At 44.2% G+C, this 19,583-nt stretch overlaps 1 protein-coding gene across 1 annotated transcript in view; it reads right to left on the reverse strand.

Annotated features, from left to right (window-relative positions):
• Positions 1–4,707, reverse strand: part of LOC119309074 — a 6,315-nt gene extending 1,608 nt beyond the window's left edge. The window contains exons 1-6 of the mRNA XM_037585167.1: positions 4,591–4,707; positions 4,001–4,064; positions 3,777–3,842; positions 3,018–3,481; positions 328–585; positions 7–236 (exon numbers count right to left, since the gene is read on the reverse strand). Of these exons, the coding sequence (XP_037441064.1) occupies positions 7–236; positions 328–585; positions 3,018–3,481; positions 3,777–3,818 (994 nt within the window). The 5' untranslated portion in view covers positions 3,819–3,842; positions 4,001–4,064; positions 4,591–4,707. The remainder of the gene's footprint in view (positions 1–6; positions 237–327; positions 586–3,017; positions 3,482–3,776; positions 3,843–4,000; positions 4,065–4,590) is intronic.
• Positions 4,708–19,583: the final 14,876 nt, after the last annotated feature.

The raw sequence follows: 19,583 nt of genomic DNA on the forward strand, positions 1-19,583 counted from the left end.
CATCACCAAACTGCTGAGCATCATCCCCCATAAATATTCGTGCTTGATAGGCAAGTATCTTCTCTAATGTTGGGTCAGACCGTGAAGCAACTAGTTTCCAATTAGCTCCAGGGTCAGCATTTGCTAGCAGCCAATTTCGTTGATCATCGTTAAGTTCCTCTGTATCGAATCTGTGGTACATGAGCTGCCGCCTATGAGGCGAAAGGAGGACAGGGTGACCCAACACATCTTCAACTCTAATTGACAATCATTAATTATAATTTGTAAGACAAAGATATTCAAGTCAGCAAAAGAACAAACATATTCTAGTATGGTTTAGAATTATACTCTGCTGCTTGATACCCGAGAAGATCAATAAAATCCAGCAACTCATTATCCTCCCATTTGTTATAAATCGTGTTCCTTATCATATTGCCAAAATCAATCCGAAGTGGGATCTTGTCGTCTTCTCCCGCCTGCCTCGTACGAGTGACCAATGGGTTGATTTTTATTCTATTGTCAATCATATGATAGCTGGCAGAATCGGCCAATTCATCCGACGTAGACCCTGCACTCCAAATCTTCTCAATGGCCATGTAGGCAGTGCTGTATAAATGAAAAACACATCTGGTAAGCTCTACCAACCTGGATTCATATAAACAGCACACTAACAGCTAGAACTCAACTTGTGTGCGGTACACAAAGATGCTGCAATCAACACATAAATATCACACACACAAAATATGATGCTAAAGCCAAGCTCTCAGCCGCAAAAAACAGAATAATGCACATATAAGTCTTGGCCCTTAATAACTAGCAGAAAAAACACCAATACAGTTCAGTAAGAAGAAATTAGAGCAAAATATAAAGGAAGCAAATTTATTTATGCAAATGATGAAGGAAGTAATTTCAGTAAGAAGATATGAGCAAAAATATAAGGCAAGTAACGGGAAAGCTCGATGTTAAGAGAAGAAACCACGAATGGAAGATATTAGGCCTTCCAGACCAAAAAGCAAGGCTATGTGCATTCACGGACAGATGCTGTCAGTGGCAACCTTATAACACAGCAACTTCACTAAAACAGAAGACGCATGAATTCTGCAAATTTGTAGTGTACATGTTGGTGCTATTGTAATACTCCCTCCGTCCGAAAATAAGTGTCTCAACTTTAGTACAAAGTTGAGACACTTATTTTGGGACGGAGGGAGGAGTAGTATGCTGTATGAGGACTCGAGTGCAAAAGTATGAATAAATAAAGGGGCTGCTGTCCAGGGGAACTTTCCCCATTTTCTACTTGGTTATCAGAGCTATCTTCTTCTCTACTCAGATCAGCCCTCAAAACACTAGCCACCACCTTGCTCTTCCCAGCACCACAACTCCACCACCAGCCGCTCCTCCAAGTTAAGACACGTCTTTCAGCGAGTGGAGCTGCTCCTTGCTGCGCCGCCTCGTAGGTGGACGCAGGTCACTGCGGCACCGCCTTGTAGGCAGGCTTAGGTGCGCTTGGTGTTGCAGCAACAATGTGCTAAATCGGACGAGACCTGCTGGAGATAATTCCTAGTGTGCTATTTTTTCAGTTCCTGGTCTAGAGTAAGTGTTTTTTTTTTTGCGGGGAAGCTCTAGAGGAAGTGTTGCCCTGGTCCAGATCAAAAGGAAGAAGGATTTGATTGGAGAAGAGGTCTGGTCTGTGATGTTGAGTGTATATTGAGATTTGAGGTGTGAAGGGTTGTACTGGCTGTAGAGTAATACACTGCCGGATAGTCTTTTTTTTTGTGGGGGGCCGGGCTTGCTTCAGCAGAGAACTATGGGTCCAGAGCCAGTTGTAAGCAAGGGTTAGTCGCCTCCTACTCCCAACGAGTAAGCAGCTGAGCCAAATCAAAACTACCATATCCTGCTGAGCACTCGCCCTGGCGCCGGCAGAACCCACGCCTGGGAGACAACAGCCGCCACTGCTCCCGCTCGCCTGTCCCTGTCTCCTCTTGGTACCCTCAACACCATTTCCTCTCCGCCTCTGATGCCTCCAGGAGCGTGAGCAGGCAAGCAGCTACAGCACAAGGGTGAGGCAGGTGGCGGCAGTGAAGGAGGGCCCGGCAAGGAGAAGAGGCGGCGACGGAGGGCGCGTCGGGTGGCGCCGGCAGGGAAGGAGGTGTTGCAGCATGCGGGAGGGGACTAATTTACCAGGTGCCGTGATGCCCCTTCTCCACTCTTTTTAGAGATCTAGCATGGATGGTTTCTTTCAAGAGATTTGCAAGTTTGTGCACATGAATAATGGCAACACTCTTAAGGTGATTTCCTAGTTTAACTTTGTGCCTGGAAACTGTACTGCAACTTATTTATAAGGGAAAGTATTCCAGCCCTTGTGTAAAACATTTGATTCCTTAAGTAGACATGATGGGCATTAGTCCTGCAAGTATTTGCACCTCGTTCTATACTCATATTCTGATCGATTTTGTCATTAATCTAGACATGCTGCACTAGTAATATTGCATTTATTTTTGTGCATCTGCATGTCAGTCAAGTATGGTGTGTGGATGCATGTCCTGAAGATTCCATCTCACCTGTCAAGTCATAATCAAGAACATTTTTCTATCTAAACTGTACTGGTAATTCTGAACATTTGACAGGTCTTGCCTGAACATGTGAATAGCACAAGATGTGACATTGGATCGTATGTTCTTTCAGAATAGGAAACTTGGGAGTGTTCCTTCTCTGTCGAACTCTGGCAAACAGCTTTCAACTAGTGGGGAGATAAATGGGACACATCAGTACAGCAAAAATTTGTTGAAGTAGCAAAAAAGGATATTCGAGAACGTCGTGTTTGTTGTTTGCAGGTAAGACTATTTTGCCTATCGCAATAAAATCTTCTTTTCCATTATTGAATATAAAGATCAATCAAATTTACTGTTACATTTTCTTCCAGCATCATTAAACAAGTTCTTTCTAGTATTATTCTTGACATGATCTGAATATATGTGGAGCAGGCGAGCAGCCCCTTCTTTTCTTGGCATGACTATTTGGGCTGGAAAAAAAAAACATACCCGATCAACTGCTGCACTTCAACAGGGATAGATGTCTTTTTGTCTGGTACTTGTTTGGTCTTTAACCAATCATCCAGAGTTTTAGTAGTTGAACTAAATCCGCAGACGACTTGAGATATCTGGGTATTGACGCCTCCAAGAAAGGGTTTTAGAATTCCAATATGATTCAGCGTTGAACTTCTCACCATCATATCCTCTACACTCGCCAACTGATTCTGTGCTTTGACTAAAAACATAGCTTCCCTTCTATTGGTGTTAACTCGAGCCCCGATATCTTCCTTGACTCCCACCATGAAGGAAAGATCTTCCCTATTGCTTCCATGAAAGATGTGCCCACGTCTCATTCCTTCGTTACTGGAGTTGTGGAACTTATACAAGTCAATGGAAGTACCCCGGCACATGTACTGGCCATGCCCAAGGTTTACGTGGGTTTTAGAAGCCGCCACGATGGCTGACAGATCATCCTACACTTGCACCAAAATGATATATTGTTACAACGATGTTTAGATAATAAATAAAGAAATGATCCAATGATTCACTAGAGGGAATGGAACATCAAATTCATGTTGATGAAAATTCAAAATGACGACAATAAGGAAGAATTAACTTCACATAAAACAATCAATTATTAAAACTGCATGTAGACAATCAAAAATGTAAATTGATGAGTTACAGAAATAATCATAATGCACACATATTGATCACTGGCGGGACATTACAAAACAGAAGTATGAAGAGAGAACTGTTAGGGGTGCTTACATGATCCACCTCCATTGCTTGCCCCTGTCCCCCCTGTGCCATTGCTTGTTGAAAATACTCGGATCACTGCATTGTTTCAGCAAAGTCAGTGAGAGCAAGGGAGAGGCATGCCAGTCATACCACTATCAACAAATCATGATTCAGATTGATAACAATTACTAAAGAAAGCATGATGCAGATCTACAAAAAGAAAAGGGAAAAAATGATGGGATGAACACACACACCTGAACCCTTGTTTCTCTCCTCCAAGCAGCAGCAAAATGTGTCAATCCTTCCTCCTTGTCCAAACTGAGCAAAAGAAGAGATTAGTAAGTCCAAAAATCACCATGAATCACAAAAGTTGGACACAATCAGTGAAAGCTAGCCAATCGAATACGCCAACAAAAAATTGCTCATCTAGGTCAGAAACCATTTCTAAATTACCTGTCCAATGGTACTGGAGCCATGTCCATTAACCAAAAACATTACTACCATGATGACAGAAAATAACAAAGGATCGAGAACAAATACATGTAGGGTTAAAGTACATCAAGAACAGATTAAAGTAGATGATGCATCAATTATTCAGGCATGGGCAGTGATCTTTTAACCTCTCAATGATCTATTGTTAAATCCTGAGTTCACGCATAAGCACTTTTTTTTTGCATCAGAGGGCAAAACATATGATTTCACTAAAATGTAGACAACTTTGATGCTAATCCGTACATCCTGAATAGGGAGCAGATCGGGAGAAAGAGCACAACCGACTGCGATGGCGGCGTTGGGGCGTGGGGGGAGAAGAAGAGAGAGCCAAGTTTCGGCTTCCCGCAGTTACCTCGATCTTCTTGCGACAGGCTGCAGGGCGTGGGGGGAAGGCGCCGCGCGCGCGAGCGATTTCGGAGGCCGGCCGCGCCGCCGCACAGCGCACACAGCCACGGGAGGGGATCCCTAGAATTTTTAGGGCTGTTCGAGAATTTCCCTATTTTATACGTACAGTACATACGGGACAGCTCAACGAGGCCGCGCTCACGCCAAATAGGCCGCAACCCAATAGCGCTCGCCTCGCTGGGTCGCTCGAGGGGATTTGGCGCCGGGACCTCCTCTGTCTCTATACCGTTTAAAATAATTTCATTTCTTCTTTTTTTCTACTTTAATAATGATTTGATATTTTGAAAAAGTTCCAAATTCAAAACAATTGTGATTTTTTAAAAAAATATAAGAAAAACACAGAATGTTCGTGGGTTCAGAAAATGCTTACAAAAAATGTTCGCATATTCAAGACTTTGAAAAACAAATCTTGCATTCAAAAAATATTATGAAATTGAAAAATTGTTCATAAATTCAAAAAAAGATTATTAATTACATAAACGTATGCTGAACCTGGTAATGAATAGCTTATAGTGCCATCAATTGGATATAACTGTTTGGAAGCAAAAATGCTCATAATGTTATGTAATTCCACTAAAATAGAGCATCCCTGTTTGCACAGATATTAAAAGTGTGATTAGTATAAAAGTGGCACTAGTTGAAGTATAGACTCGCAAATATAAGCATTGCAATTTCTTAATGGAAAAAGAACGGTTGATGTCAGGAAGACATACATAGTATTTCGTGAAAGATTGAATCATTCATGACCTTTCCTCTTTTTTTAAGCATTTTTTGTGCAGTTCAACTAAAATAAAATGCCATCACCGCTTTGACAACTTGGTGGCATTGTACAAAAAATGACTTACCATTGCATCATGATGTCGGATAGGTAATGGACACGCAAGAGAGACAAACATGCAGACCTCCTCCGATAACATAATGAACATTAATTTTAACAAAGGTGTGACTAGCTTTGCCGGCATAATTTGAATGAATTCTACACCCTTTGTTCCTTAATATAAGACGTTTTCATAGTTCAAATTTAAAGTACCCAAAAGTTCAGTGTTTAGAAAAACAGGTAGTAGTTTTTTTGGGCACATATCTGGGAAAGCTTGCCAGACCATATATGTGTCTATACGCTAATGCAACATCATTCGAATAGTACAAATATACACTATCCAGTGGCTAGTGCAACAGTAGAGTAGTTTTGTCATTACTTGGTACAGTACAATAGTTTTAGTGAACATATTTCCATAAGCTAGCACCGGAAGATTTCTATAAGCATTAACTATACGAAATCAAAAGGTAACAAGTTTGAGCGTTGGTATGCTGGTTGTGCAACAACATTAGATCAAATACAAAAGTCTGAAGGTAACTAATGACCGTACCTTGAAGGTAAATATCATTTTCAAACTCGAGGGGACCTAAAAAATTGCTAGCCTAATCTTGATAGTCGATCAAACATAAAAACTTGATTAAACGAATCAAGAAAACAACAGGAGGAGGAGGTGCCCACTCATGACCTTTCCTCTTCTCCTCATAATTTTTTATGCAGTTTAACTGAAATAAAATGCCATTGCCGCCTTGACATTTAGTTGACACTATACAAAAAATTTGACTTATCATTACATCATGAAGTGAGGTATGTAATCTATAAGCATTAACAATGGAAAAAAATCTAAAGGTAGTAACAAGTTTCATCGTTGGTATACTGACTGTGCAACAACATTATAATGCCTTAGCTCAAAAATCTTTAATAACATCCACAATCAACAGCTAACAAATATCCAGTACGATGTACCTCCACGGACGCATAGAGTGGTGGGGGGGGGGGTGATGGCCCAGAGTAACAAATATCCAGGCAGCATATGTGGATTACGTCCCATTTTTGTTCTTTTTAGCCATTTTTTCCTATGTGAGGACAACAAACTATCGACCCGGTCATTCTATGTTGGGTTATCCTGCCTTTCTATCCTTTTTCTACCAAGAGACAAGAGAAGCTCCTTATCTACTCTTTTCCCCTTTTCAACCAAGATGCAGGTCGATACCAAGTCTCTTCGATAGTACTTCCCCCTTTCTTTCCTTATTCAACCCAGACATGGATTAGTCTGCATGAAGTAGGGTTTCCTTTAATAGTGCAAATTAAGGTTTCCGTCAGCGTGACTAGTAGAGCAGAGGATGGTAAATTTGGGAGATGGGGAATGGAAAAAGATCCACATCCAGCAACGTGGCAGATGGGGCAATAGAACAAGGGTATGGTTCGAAAAGAGGTAGCATACCCGAGGGTCGGCGGGAAGTGGCTTCGCTCGTGGTCATCCTCCTCCACACACACTACGACAGCGAGCTTGGGAACGGCACCCAACCCGCGCCGATGCTAGGTCTGAGAGGATGGCCTTGTCGTCAGTGTGTGACCTCACTCGCCGATGACGAGCGCGTCAACCTGCACGTCCTTTTCTTCCCCAGCGGATGGGATCCTGGCGGAAACGTGACCACCGGCGAGGAGGGAGAGAGAGGGGCCACCACCATCTTTTTTAGATCTGGAGAAAGGGTGATAGTGTGAGAAGAAAGTGAGAAGCAAGTGTGAGAAGCAAGGAAGCGCTGAAGCTGCAGCCTATATATCTTACTAGTACTAGTAGTAGTAGATAGACTAGAGGTAGAGTAGTGGTAGAGTAGTTTATATTTTCTCTGCATACAATACCAATTACTACACGCCATTAAAAAAATAAAGTCAAGAAATAATACGGCACCTCGGGCCAACGACGCCGGATCGCATTTTAAACGAGAAATGGCACACCATGTTTTGTTGACATGTGGTCCAGTTCCAACATGTCGGTGAGACGACGGTGATTCCTTTTGTATAATTTTTGAACGGACGTCTATGTAGGTCGGAGCGTCTATTTCTATACTGTGGCAACCGTCCGCCGCTCCCCACTAGCCTCTTCCTGTAATGTGGCTACTGTCTGTCGCCTCTTCGCCTTTCCCTCTCGATTTGGAAACTGTTGTCGCATGCTCCTCCTCCCTCCATTTGCCTTGACTCTTCCTTCTGCCATTGTTCGTCTTATCGATGGAGGAAGCAGGTCGGAAACAACCCCATTATTCTTGCCCCGGTCCGAAAGATGACGTGGTGGAGGAACTCATTGATCGGTGTGACGTCATCACCATGGCTAGTATGGCAGGTTCATTCAAGACAATTCTCGACTCAACAAATAATATCATTACAAAGAACCCAGTTCAGGAGCGGTTTGATCTCTCCTATCTTCTTCGCCACATGACGCTGCTCGCTGGCGTGGGGATGATGGAAGCCTCACCTTGTGCAAGTTGATGCCGCTTGATAATGCTACGTGTGATGTTAAGATGCCATCACTTGAGGGTAAGGCCTGGGCATGTGCAAATGGAGATTGGGTTGTTTATATCAGGTACAACTGTAAGCGGAAACTTGTGAATGTGTACACTCGTCACCGGGTTCCACTTCCAAAAATCTCAAACAACCCTGAGGTTGAGCACACCGGTATTCTACGTGCGTTCAAATACGATCATGATGACTGTCATCTACAGAAGATAGCAATTTGTCAAGTTCCCAACCCCTCTTGGGGTTATACGAACTATCATGTTGTCACTATCTTCAACAAGCTTGTTGTCGTCCTTGATTACACGCCTCGATGGATATTGCTAAAAAAACAGTTTCTGTACACGGATGTGTACTGTGATGCAATTAAATACGAGTGTCTTGTGTTTGCTGCCACCACTTCTGGCACTGTTTTTCATGGGATCCTTGTTGTTTCGGTATGTGTGACGCCCCCGATTCAATCGTATACTAATCATACACGCAAATGTGTACCATCAAGAGCAGGGACTCACGGGAAGATATCCCAACACAACTCCAGACACAAATTAGAATAATACAAGCTTTATATTACAAGCCAGGGGCCTCAAGGGCTCGAATACATCAGCTTGAATACAAACGAGTCAGCGGAAGCAACAATATCTGAGTACAGACATAAGTTAAACAAGTTTGCCTTAAGAGCATCTCCAACAGGCGCGGAAAAAGGCGCGCCCGCGTGGTAAAATTACGTTTTAGCGCGCGCCGGCTGATTCCGCGCGCTCCAGCGGTGGCGGGAACTTACCGCGCGCGGGAAGCGCTTGCGCGCGCGCGGGAGAAAGCGGCACGCGGCGCGGTAGATTTGGCGCGCCGCTTACCGCGCGCCTATAAATTGCCGCGCCCACCACGCGCACCGCACACAGCCACGCGCCCTCCCCTCGCAAGCTCGCCGCCTCTCCGCTTCGCAGCTTTCCGTGCCACCACCGCGCCACCATGCCGCCGCGCCGCCGGGGTGCTTCGGGCTATCGCAGCGTCCACGCGCGCCCCAACGGCTGGTTCTCCGCCGAGATACGGTCCGGCGACGTGCGGCTCGGCCTCGGTACATTCCGGAGCGCGCACGAGGCGGCCCGCGCGTACGACGCGGCGGCGTGGCGCTTGGACAGGCCCCGGTCGCAGATGAACTTCCGGGACGTCTTCACGCGCGAGCAGGCGCAGCGCGTCGCCCCTCCGCCACGTCTCATCACCGACCTCGATCGTGCCGTCCATGCTCGGCGGCAGCGCCGCCTCTTCGTCACCGAGGAGGACAAGCGAGCCATGGCGGAGTGGCGCCGTGGCCACCCGGAGGACGTCGCCGACGAGCATGCCTACTGGGCGGAGAGGACGGCAAGGCGTCGTGCGGAGCGGGCCGACCAGCGTCAGCGGAAGGTATTGACGAACGAGCAGTGCGACATAGTTTCAGCAGGTGGGAGGTCGTTCTTCACGGCCGACGATGACCGTTGGGACGACATATGGCTCTCAACCTCGGAAGACACCGACGAGGATGATGATGGTGATGATGATGGTAGCGACTTGGAGTAGTTTCTATCTATCTATCTATGTCGTAGTAGTATATATCTATCTATGTATGTGGAACTATCTATCTATGTATGTCGAACTATCTACCTATCTATGTAAAATATCTTGCATCGTTTTTTATCTATGCAAAAAAATGTTTTAAGCGCGCGCGCTGCATTTTTACCGCGCCTGCTGGAGCTGCGCGCGCGCGCGGCTTTACAGCACGGCTGCTGGAGCAAACGCCGCGCGCCGCGCCAAACCAGGCGATGGGCGCGCGCCAAATCAGTTTTTAGCGCGCGGCGCGTTCGGCGCCTGTTGGAGATGCTCTGAGAAGGCTAGCACAAAAGCTGTAACGGTCGAAAAGGCAAGGCCTCCTGCCCGGGATCCTCCTAACTACTCCTGGTTGTCGGCTGCCTCCACGTAGTAGTAGGCACCCTCGGAGTTCTAGTAGTCGTCGGTGGTGGCATCTGGCTCCTGGACTCCACCATCTGGTTGCAACAACTAGAAAGAAGAACGAAGTGGGAAAAGGGGTAGCAAAGCAACCGTGAGTACTCATCCAAAGTACTCGCAAGCAATGATCTACACTACATATGTAACATTATCAAAGGAAGGCTCTATATGTGGACTAGGCTGCAGAAAATGCCAGAATAGAGGAGAGAGCCTAGTCCTATCGAAGACTAGCATCTTCAAGCAGCTCCAAGCATCTTGCAGCATTCAACAGAGTATATAGAATAGCATTTTATATTTAGCAAACATGTTGTAACATTACCCAGAGATCACTTCCTGGAATCCTTGCGAGAAAACAATCCCGGAGCCATCATTTCCATTACATGCCTCAGCATTCAGTATCCAGTTCTAGTTTGTATTGATCGGGATACAACTTCAAGTGTCCGTTACCGTAGGACAGGCTATCGATAGATGTTTTCTTCCCTGTAGGGGTGCACCAACTTACCCACCACCACTACAAAAAAAAGACACATCCGTGACATTTTGGGTCGAACGAATTTTTTTTTCTATCATACATATGACACTTCTATGATGATAATTGTGACAAAACCCGGTATCATCATAGATGTGGTGGGCTCCTACTTCTATGACAAAACATCATGACAGAAAATGGGCTTTTTGTCCTGGGCGGGCCAGAGACGCAGCTGCATGACATTCTTTGGGCCGTCCATGATGGAAAAAACCGTGGTAGAAGTGAGGGCGAGGAAAATTTCGGGGAGTTCCAGGTTACGGTGGGAGGTCATGTTGGGGAACGTAGTAATTTCAAAAAATTTCCTACGCACACGCAAGATCATGGTGATGATATAGCAACGAGAGGGGAGAGTGTTCGTCCACGTACCCTCGTAGACCGTAAGCGGAAGCGTTAGCACAACGCGGTTGATGTAGTCGTACGTCTTCACGATCCGACCGATCCAAGCACCAAACGTACGGAGCCTCCGAGTTCAGCACACGTTCAGCTCGATGACGATCTCCGGCCCTCCGATCCAGCAAAGGCTCCCGAGATGAGTTCCGTCAGCACAACGGCGTGGTGACGATGATGATGTTCTACCGGCGCAGGGCTTCGCCTAAACTCCGCGATGATATGACCGAGGTGGAATATGGTGGAAGGGGGCACCGCACACGGCTAAGGAACGATCCGTAGATCAACTTGTGTGTCATGGGGTGCCCCCTGCCCCCGTATATAAAGGAGCAAGGAGGAGGGGGCCGGCCAAGGGGAGAGGCGCGCCCTAGGGGTGTCCTACTCCCACCGGGAGTAGGATTCCCCCTTTCCTAGTCCAACTAGGAACCCTTCCATGTAGTAGGAGTAGGAGAGAAGGAAAGGGAAGAGAGAAGGAGAAGGAAGGAAGGGGGTGCCCCCCCTCCCTAGTCCAATTCGGAATAGTCCAAGGGGAGGGGTGCGGCCACCCTTTTGGCCCTTTCTCTCCTTTCCCGTATGGCCCATTGAGGCCCAATACGAATTCCCGTAACTCTCCGGTACTCCGAAAAATACCCGAATCACTCAGAACCTTTCTGAACTCCTAATATAGTCGTCCGATATATCGATCTTTACGTCTCGACCATTTCGAGACTCCTCGTCATGTCCCCAATCTCATCCGGGACTCCAAACTCCTTCGGTACATAAAAACTCATAAACTCATAATATAACTGTCATCGAAACCTTAAGCGTGCGGACCCTACGGGTTCGAGAACAATGTAGACATGACCTAGAACTATTCTCGGTCAATAACCAATAGCGGAACCTGGATGCTCATATTGGCTCCCACATATTCTACGAAGATCTTTATCGGTCAAACCGCATAACAACATACGTTGTTCCCTTTGTCATCGGTATGTTACTTGCCCGAGATTCGATCGTCGGTATCCCAATACCTAGTTCAATCTCGTTACCGGCAAGTCTCTTTACTCGTTATGTAATGCATCATCCCGCAACTAACTCATTAGTCACATTGCTTGCAAGGCTTATAGTGATGTGCATTACCGAGAGGGCCCAGAGATACCTCTCCGACAATCGGAGTGACAAAACCTAATCTCGAAATACGCCAACCCAACATGTACCTTTGGAGACACCTGTAGTACTCCTTTATAATCACCCAGTTACGTTGTGACGTTTGGTAGTACCCAAAGTGTTCCTCCGGTAAACGGGAGTTGCATAATTCTCATAGTTACAGGAACATGTATAAGTCATGAAGAAAGCAATAGCAGTATACTAAACGATCAAGTGCTAGGCTAACGGAATGGGTCATGTCAATCACATCATTCTCCTAATGATGTGATCCCGTTAATCAAATGACAACTCTTTTGTCCATGGCTAGGAAACATGACCATCTTTGATAAACGAGCTAGTCAAGTAGAGGCATACTAGTGACACTATGTTTGTCTATGTATTCACACATGTATTATGTTTCCGGTTAATACAATTCTAGCATGAATAATAAACATTTATCATGATATAAGGAAATAAATAATAACTTTATTATTGCCTCTAGGGCATATTTCCTTCAGTCTCCCACTTGCACTAGAGTCAATAATCTGGTTCACATCGCCATGTGATTTTAACACCAATATTCACATCTGTATGTGATTAATACCCATATTTCACATCATCATGTGATCAACACCCAAAGGGTTTACTAGAGTCAACAATCTAGTTCACATTGCTATGTGATTAACACCCAAAGAGTACTAAGGTATGATCATGTTTTGCTTGTGAGAGAAGTTTAGTCAATGGGTCTGTCATATTCAGAGCCGTATGTATTTTGCAAATATTCTATGTCCACAATGCTCTGCATGGAGCTACTCTAGCTAATTGCTCCCACTTTCAATATGTATCCAGATTGAGACTTAGAGTCATCTGGATTGGTGTAAAAGCTTGCATCGTTGTAACTTTTTACGACGGGCACTTTTATCACCTCCATAATCGAGAAACAACTCCTTAGTTCTCACTAAGGATATTCTTGACCGTTGTCCAGTGATCTACTCTTAGATGAAAATTGTATTCCTTTGTCAAACTCAGAGCAAGGTATACAATAGGTCTGGTTCACAGCATAGCATACTTTATAGAACCTATGACTGAGGCATAGGGAATGACTTTTCATTCTCTTTCTATTTTCTGCCGTGGTCGGGATTTGAGTCTTACTCAATTTCATACCTTTGCAACACAGGCAAGAACTCTTTCTTTGACTGTTCTATTTTGAACTATTTCAAAAATTTATCAAGGTATGTACTCATTGAAAAAATCTTATCAAGCGTCTTGATCTATGTATATAGATCTTGATGCTCAATGTGTAAGCAACTTCACCGAGGTCTTTCATTGAAAAACTTTTATTCAAGTATCCCTTTATGCTATCCAGAAATTCTATATCATTTCTGACCAACAATATGTCATCTACATATAGTATCAGAAATGCTACAGAGCTCCCACTCACTTTCTTGTAAATACAGGCTTCACCGCAAGTCTGTATAATACTATATGCTTTGATCAATTTATCAAAGCGTATATTCCAACTCTGAGATGCTCGCACCAGTCCATAGATGGATCGCTAGAGATTGCACATTTTGTTAGTACCTTTAGGATTGACAAAACCTTCTGGTTGCATTATATACAACTCTTCGTTAAGAAAACCATTAAGGAATGCAGTTTTGACATCCATTTGCCAAATTTCATAAAATGTGGCAATTGCTAACATGATTTGGACAGACTTAAGCATCGCTACAGTTGAGAAAATCTCATTGTAGTCAACACCTTGAACTTGTTGAAAACCTTTTGCGACAAGTCGAGCTTTGTAGATAGTAACACTACTATCAGCATCTGTCTTCCTCTTGAAGATCCATTTATACAATATGGCTTGCCGATCATCGGGCAACTCCACCAAAGTCCACACTTTGTTCTCATACATGGATCCTATCTCAGATTTCATGGCCTCTAGCCATTTTGTGGAATCTGGGCTCATCATCGCTTCCTCATAGTTTGTAGGTTTATCGTGGTCTAGTAACATGACTTCCAGAATAGAATTACCGTATCACTCTGGTGCGGACCATACTCTGGAAGACCTACGGGGTTCTGTAGTAACTTGATTTGAAGTTTCATGATCATCACCATTAGCTTCCTCACTAATTGGTGTAGAAATCACTGGAACTGATTTCAGTGATGAACTATTTTCCAATTCGGGAGGAGGTACAGTTACCTCATCAAGTTCTACTTTCCTCCCACTCACTTCTTTCGAGAGAAACTCCTTCTCTAGAAAGGATCCATTCTTAGCAACGAATGTTTTTCCTTTGGATCTGTGATAGAAGGAGTACCCAACAGTTTTTGGTATTCTATGAAGACGCACTTCTCCGATTTGGTTTTGAGCTTATCAGGTTGAAAACCTTTTTCATATAAGCATCGCAACTCCAAACTTTAAGAAACGACAGCTTAGGTTTACTGCTAAACCATAGTTCATACGGTGTCGTCTCAAGGGATTTAGATGGTGCCCTTTTAATGTGAATGCAGCTGTCTCTAATGCATAACCCCAAAACAATAGTGGTAAAACAGTAAGAGACATCATAGATCGCACCATATCCAATAAAGTGCGGTTACGACGTCCGGACACACCATAACATTGTGGTGTTCCAGGTAGCGTGAGCTGTGAAACTATTCCACATTGTTTTAATTGAAGACCAAACTCGTAACTCAAATATTCATCTCTGTGATCAGATCGCAGAAACTTTATTTTCTTGTTACGGTGATTTTTCCACTTCACTCTAAAATTCTTTGAACATTTCAACTATTTCAGACTTATGTTTCATCAAGTAGATATACCCATATTTACTCAAATTATCTTGTGAAGGTCAGAAAATAATGATACTTGCCACGAGAATCAACACTCATTGGATCACATACATCGGTATGTATTATTTCCAATAAGTCAGTAGCTTGTTCCATTGTTCCGGAGAACGGAGTTTTAGTCATCTTGCCCAAAAGGCACGGTTCGCAAGCATCAAATGATTCATAACCAAGTGATTCCAAAAATCCATCTTTATGGAGTTTCTTCATGCGCTTTACACCGATATGACCCAAACGGCAGTGCCACAAATAAGTTGCACTATCATTATTAACTTTGCATCTTTTGGCATCAATATTATGAATATGTGTATCACTACGATCGAGATCCAACAAACTATTTTCATTGGGTGTATAACCATCGAAGGTCTTATTCATGTAAATAGAATAACAATTATTCTTTAACTTCAAATGAATAACCGTATCGCAATAAACATGATCAACTCATAGTCATGCTCAACGCAAACGCCAAATAACATTTATTTAGGTTTAACACTAATCCCGAAAGTATAGGGAGTGTGTGATGATGATCATATCAATCTTGGAACTACTTCCAACACTCATCGTCACTTCCCCTTCAACTAGTCTCTGTTTATTCTGTAACTCCTGTTTCGAGTTACTAATCTTAGCAACCGAACAAGTATCAAATACTCAGGGGCTACTATAAACACTAGTAAGGCACACATCAATAACCTGTATATCAAATATACCCTTGTTCACTTTGCCATCATTCTTATCCACCAAATATTCAGGGCATTTCCGCTTCCAGTGACCATTTCATTTGCAGTGTAAGCACTCAGTTTCAGGCTTTGGTCCAACTTTGGGCTTCTTCATGGAAGTGACAACTTGCTTGTCATTCTACTTGAAGTTCCCCTTTCTTTCCCTTTTTCTTGAAACTAGTGATCTTGTCAACCATCAACACTTGATGCTCTTTCTTGATTTCTACCTTCGTCGATTTCAACATCACGAAGAGCTCGGGAATCGTTTTCGTCATCCCTTGCATACTATAGTTCATCACAAAGTTCTACTAACTTGGTGATGGTGACTAGAGAACTATGTCAATCACTATCTTATCTGGAAGATTAACTCCCACTTGATTCAAGCGATTGAAGTACCTAGACAATCTGGGCACATGCTCACTAGTTGAGCGATTCTCCTCCATCTTTTAGCTATAGAACTTGTTGGAGACTTCATATCTATCAACTCGGGTATTTGCTGGAAATATTAACTTCAACTCCTGGAACATCTCATATGGTCCATGACGTTCAAAACGTCTTTGAAGTCCCGATTCTAAGCCGTTAAGCATGGTGCACTAAACTATCAAGTAGTCATCATATTGAGCTAGACAAACGTTCATAACGTCTGCATCTGCTCCTGCAATAGGTCTGTCACCTAGCGGTGCATTAAGGACATAATTCTTCTGTGCAGCAATGAGGATAAACCTCAGATCACGGATCCAATCCGCATCATTGCTACTAACATTTTTCAACACAATTTTCTCTAGGAACATATCAAAATAAACATATGAAAGCAACAACGCGAGCTATTGATCTACAACATAATTTGCAAAATACTACCAGGACTAAGTTCATGATAAATTTAAGTTCAATTAATCATATTAATTAAGAACTCCCACTTAGACAGACATCTCTCTAGTCATCTAAGTGATCATGTGATCCAAATCAACTAAACCATGTCCGATCATCATGTGAGATGGAGTAGTTTCAATGGTGAACATCACTATGTTGATCATATCTACTATATGATTCACGTTCGACCTTTCGGTCTCCGTGTTCCGAGGCCATATCTGTATATGCTAGGCTCGTCAAGTATGACCTGAGTATTCCGCGTGTGCAACTGTTTTGCACCCGTTGTATTTGAACGTAGAGCCTATCACACCCGATCATCACGTGGTGTCTCAGCACGAAGAACTTTCGCAACGGTGCATACTCTGGGAGAACACTTCTTGATAATTAGTGAGAGATCATCTTAAAATGCTACCGTCAATCAAAGCAAGATAAGATGCATAAAGGATAAACATCACATGTAATCAATATAAGTGATATGATATGGCCATCATCATCTTGTGCTTGTGATCTCCATCTTCGAAGCACCATCATGATCACCATCGTCACCGGCGCGACACCTTGATCTCCATCGTAGCATCGTTGTCGTTACGCCATCTATTGCTTCTACGACTATCGCTACCGCTTAGTGATAAAGTAAAGCAATTACATGGCGTTTGCATTTCATACAATAAAGCGAGAACCATATGGCTCCTGCCAGTTGCCGATAACTTCGGTTACAAAACATGATCATCTCATACAATAAAATATAGCATCACGTCTTGACCATATCACATCACAACATGCCCTGCAAAAACAAGTTAGACGTCCTCTACTTTGTTGTTGCAAATTATACGTGGCTGCTACGGGCTTTAGCAAGAACCGTTCTTACCTACGCATCAAAAACCACAACGATAGTTCGTCAAGTTGGTGCTGTTTTAACCTTCGCAAGGACCGGGCGTAGCCACACTCGATTCAGCTAAAGTGAGAGAGACAGACACCCGCCAATCACCTTTAAGCACGAGTGCTCGTAACGGTGAAACCAGTCTCGCGTAAGCGTACGCGTAATGTCGGTCCGGGCCGCTTCATCTCACAATACCGCCGAACCAAAGTATGGCATGCTGGTAAGCAGTATGACTTGTATCGTCCACAACTCACTTGTGTTCTACTCGTGCATATAACATCAACGCATAAAACCTAGGCTCGGATGCCATTGTTGGGGAACGTAGTAATTTCAAAAAAATTCCTACGCACACTCAAGATCATGGTGATGATATAGCAACGAGAGGGGAGAGTGTTCGTCCACGTACCCTCGTAGACCGTAAGCGGAAGCGATAGCACAACGCGGTTGATGTAGTCGTACATCTTCACGATCCGACCGATCCAAGCACCGAACGTACGGAGCCTCCGAGTTCAGCACACGTTCAGCTCGATGACGATCTCCGGCCCTTCGATCCAGCAAAGGCTCCGAAGATGAGTTCCGTCAGCACGACGGCGTGGTGACGATGATGATGTTCTACCGGCGCAGGGCTTCGCCTAAACTCCGCGACGATATGACCGAGGTGGAATATGGTGGAAGGGGGCACCGCACACGGCTAAGGAACGATCCGTAGATCAACTTGTGTGTCATGGGGTGCCCCCCTGCCCCCGTATATAAAGGAGCAAGGAGGAGGGGGCCGGCCAAGGGGAGAGGCGCGCCCTAGGGGTGTCCTACTCCCACCGGGAGTAGGATTCCCCCTTTCCTAGTCCAACTAGGAACCCTTCCATGTAGTAGGAGTAGGAGAGAAGGAAAGGGAAGAGAGAAGGAGAAGGAAGGAAGGGCGCGCCCCCCCTCCCTAGTCCAATTCGGAATAGTCCAAGGGGAGGGGTGCGGCCACCCTTTTGGCCCTTTCTCTCCTTTCCCGTATGGCCCATTGAGGCCCAATACGAATTCCCGTAACTCTCCGGTACTCCGAAAAATACCCGAATCACTCGGAACCTTTTCGAACTCCTAATATATTCGTCCAATATATCGATCTTTACGTCTCGACCATTTCGAGACTCCTCGTCATGTCCCCAATCTCATCCGGGACTCTGAACTCCTTCGGTACATAAAAACTCATAAACTCATAATATAACTATCATCGAAACCTTAAGCGTGCGGACCCTACGGGTTCGAGAACAATGTAGACATGACCTGGAACTATTCTCGGTCAATAACCAATAGCGGAACCTGGATGCTCATATTGGCTCCCACGTATTCTATGAAGATCTTTATCGGTCAAACCGCATAACAACATACGTTGTTCCCTTTGTCATCGGTATGTTACTTGCCCGAGATTCGATCGTCGGTATCCCAATACCTAGTTCAATCTCGTTACCGGCAAGTCTCTTTACTCGTTATGTAATGCATCATCCCGCAACTAACTCATTAGTCACATTGCTTGCAAGGCTTATAGTGATGTGCATTATCGAGAGGGCCCAGAGATACCTCTCCGACAATCGGAGTGACAAAACCTAATCTCGAAATACGCCAACCCAACATGTACCTTTGGAGACACCTGTAGTACTCCTTTATAATCACCCAGTTACGTTGTGACGTTTGGTAGTACCCAAAGTGTTCCTCCGGTAAACGGGAGTTGCATAATTCTCATAGTTACAGGAACATGTATAAGTCATGAAGAAAGCAATAGCAGTATACTAAACGATCAAGTGCTAGGCTAACGGAATGGGTCATGTCAATCACATCATTCTCCTAATGATGTGATCTGTTAATCAAATGACAACTCTTTTGTCCATGGCTAGGAAACATGACCATCTTTGATAAACGAGCTAGTCAAGTAGAGGCATACTAGTGACACTATGTTTGTCTATGTATTCACACATGTATTATGTTTCCGGTTAATACAATTCTAGCATGAATAATAAACATTTATCATGATATAAGGAAATAAATAATAACTTTATTATTGCCTCTAGGGCATATTTCCTTCAGGTCAGGGGCCGAGCGATGCGCATTTCTCTCGTACACGTGCGAGGCGTTGGCTCTAACTGAACCCGAGCGAGGCGTTGGGCTCTAACTGAACTCGAGCGATTGCACTGCAGGCTACGCATTACTAAACCCGAGCGATCGATCGATGGCTGTTAACTGAACCCGATCGAGCGATTCCTTCGCTACTGCTGCTAACTGAAGCCGATCGATGCTGCCTTTGGGA

This window comes from Triticum dicoccoides, chromosome 5B, assembly GCF_002162155.2.
Source record: "Triticum dicoccoides isolate Atlit2015 ecotype Zavitan chromosome 5B, WEW_v2.0, whole genome shotgun sequence".
Lineage (NCBI taxonomy): Eukaryota > Viridiplantae > Streptophyta > Magnoliopsida > Poales > Poaceae > Triticum > Triticum dicoccoides.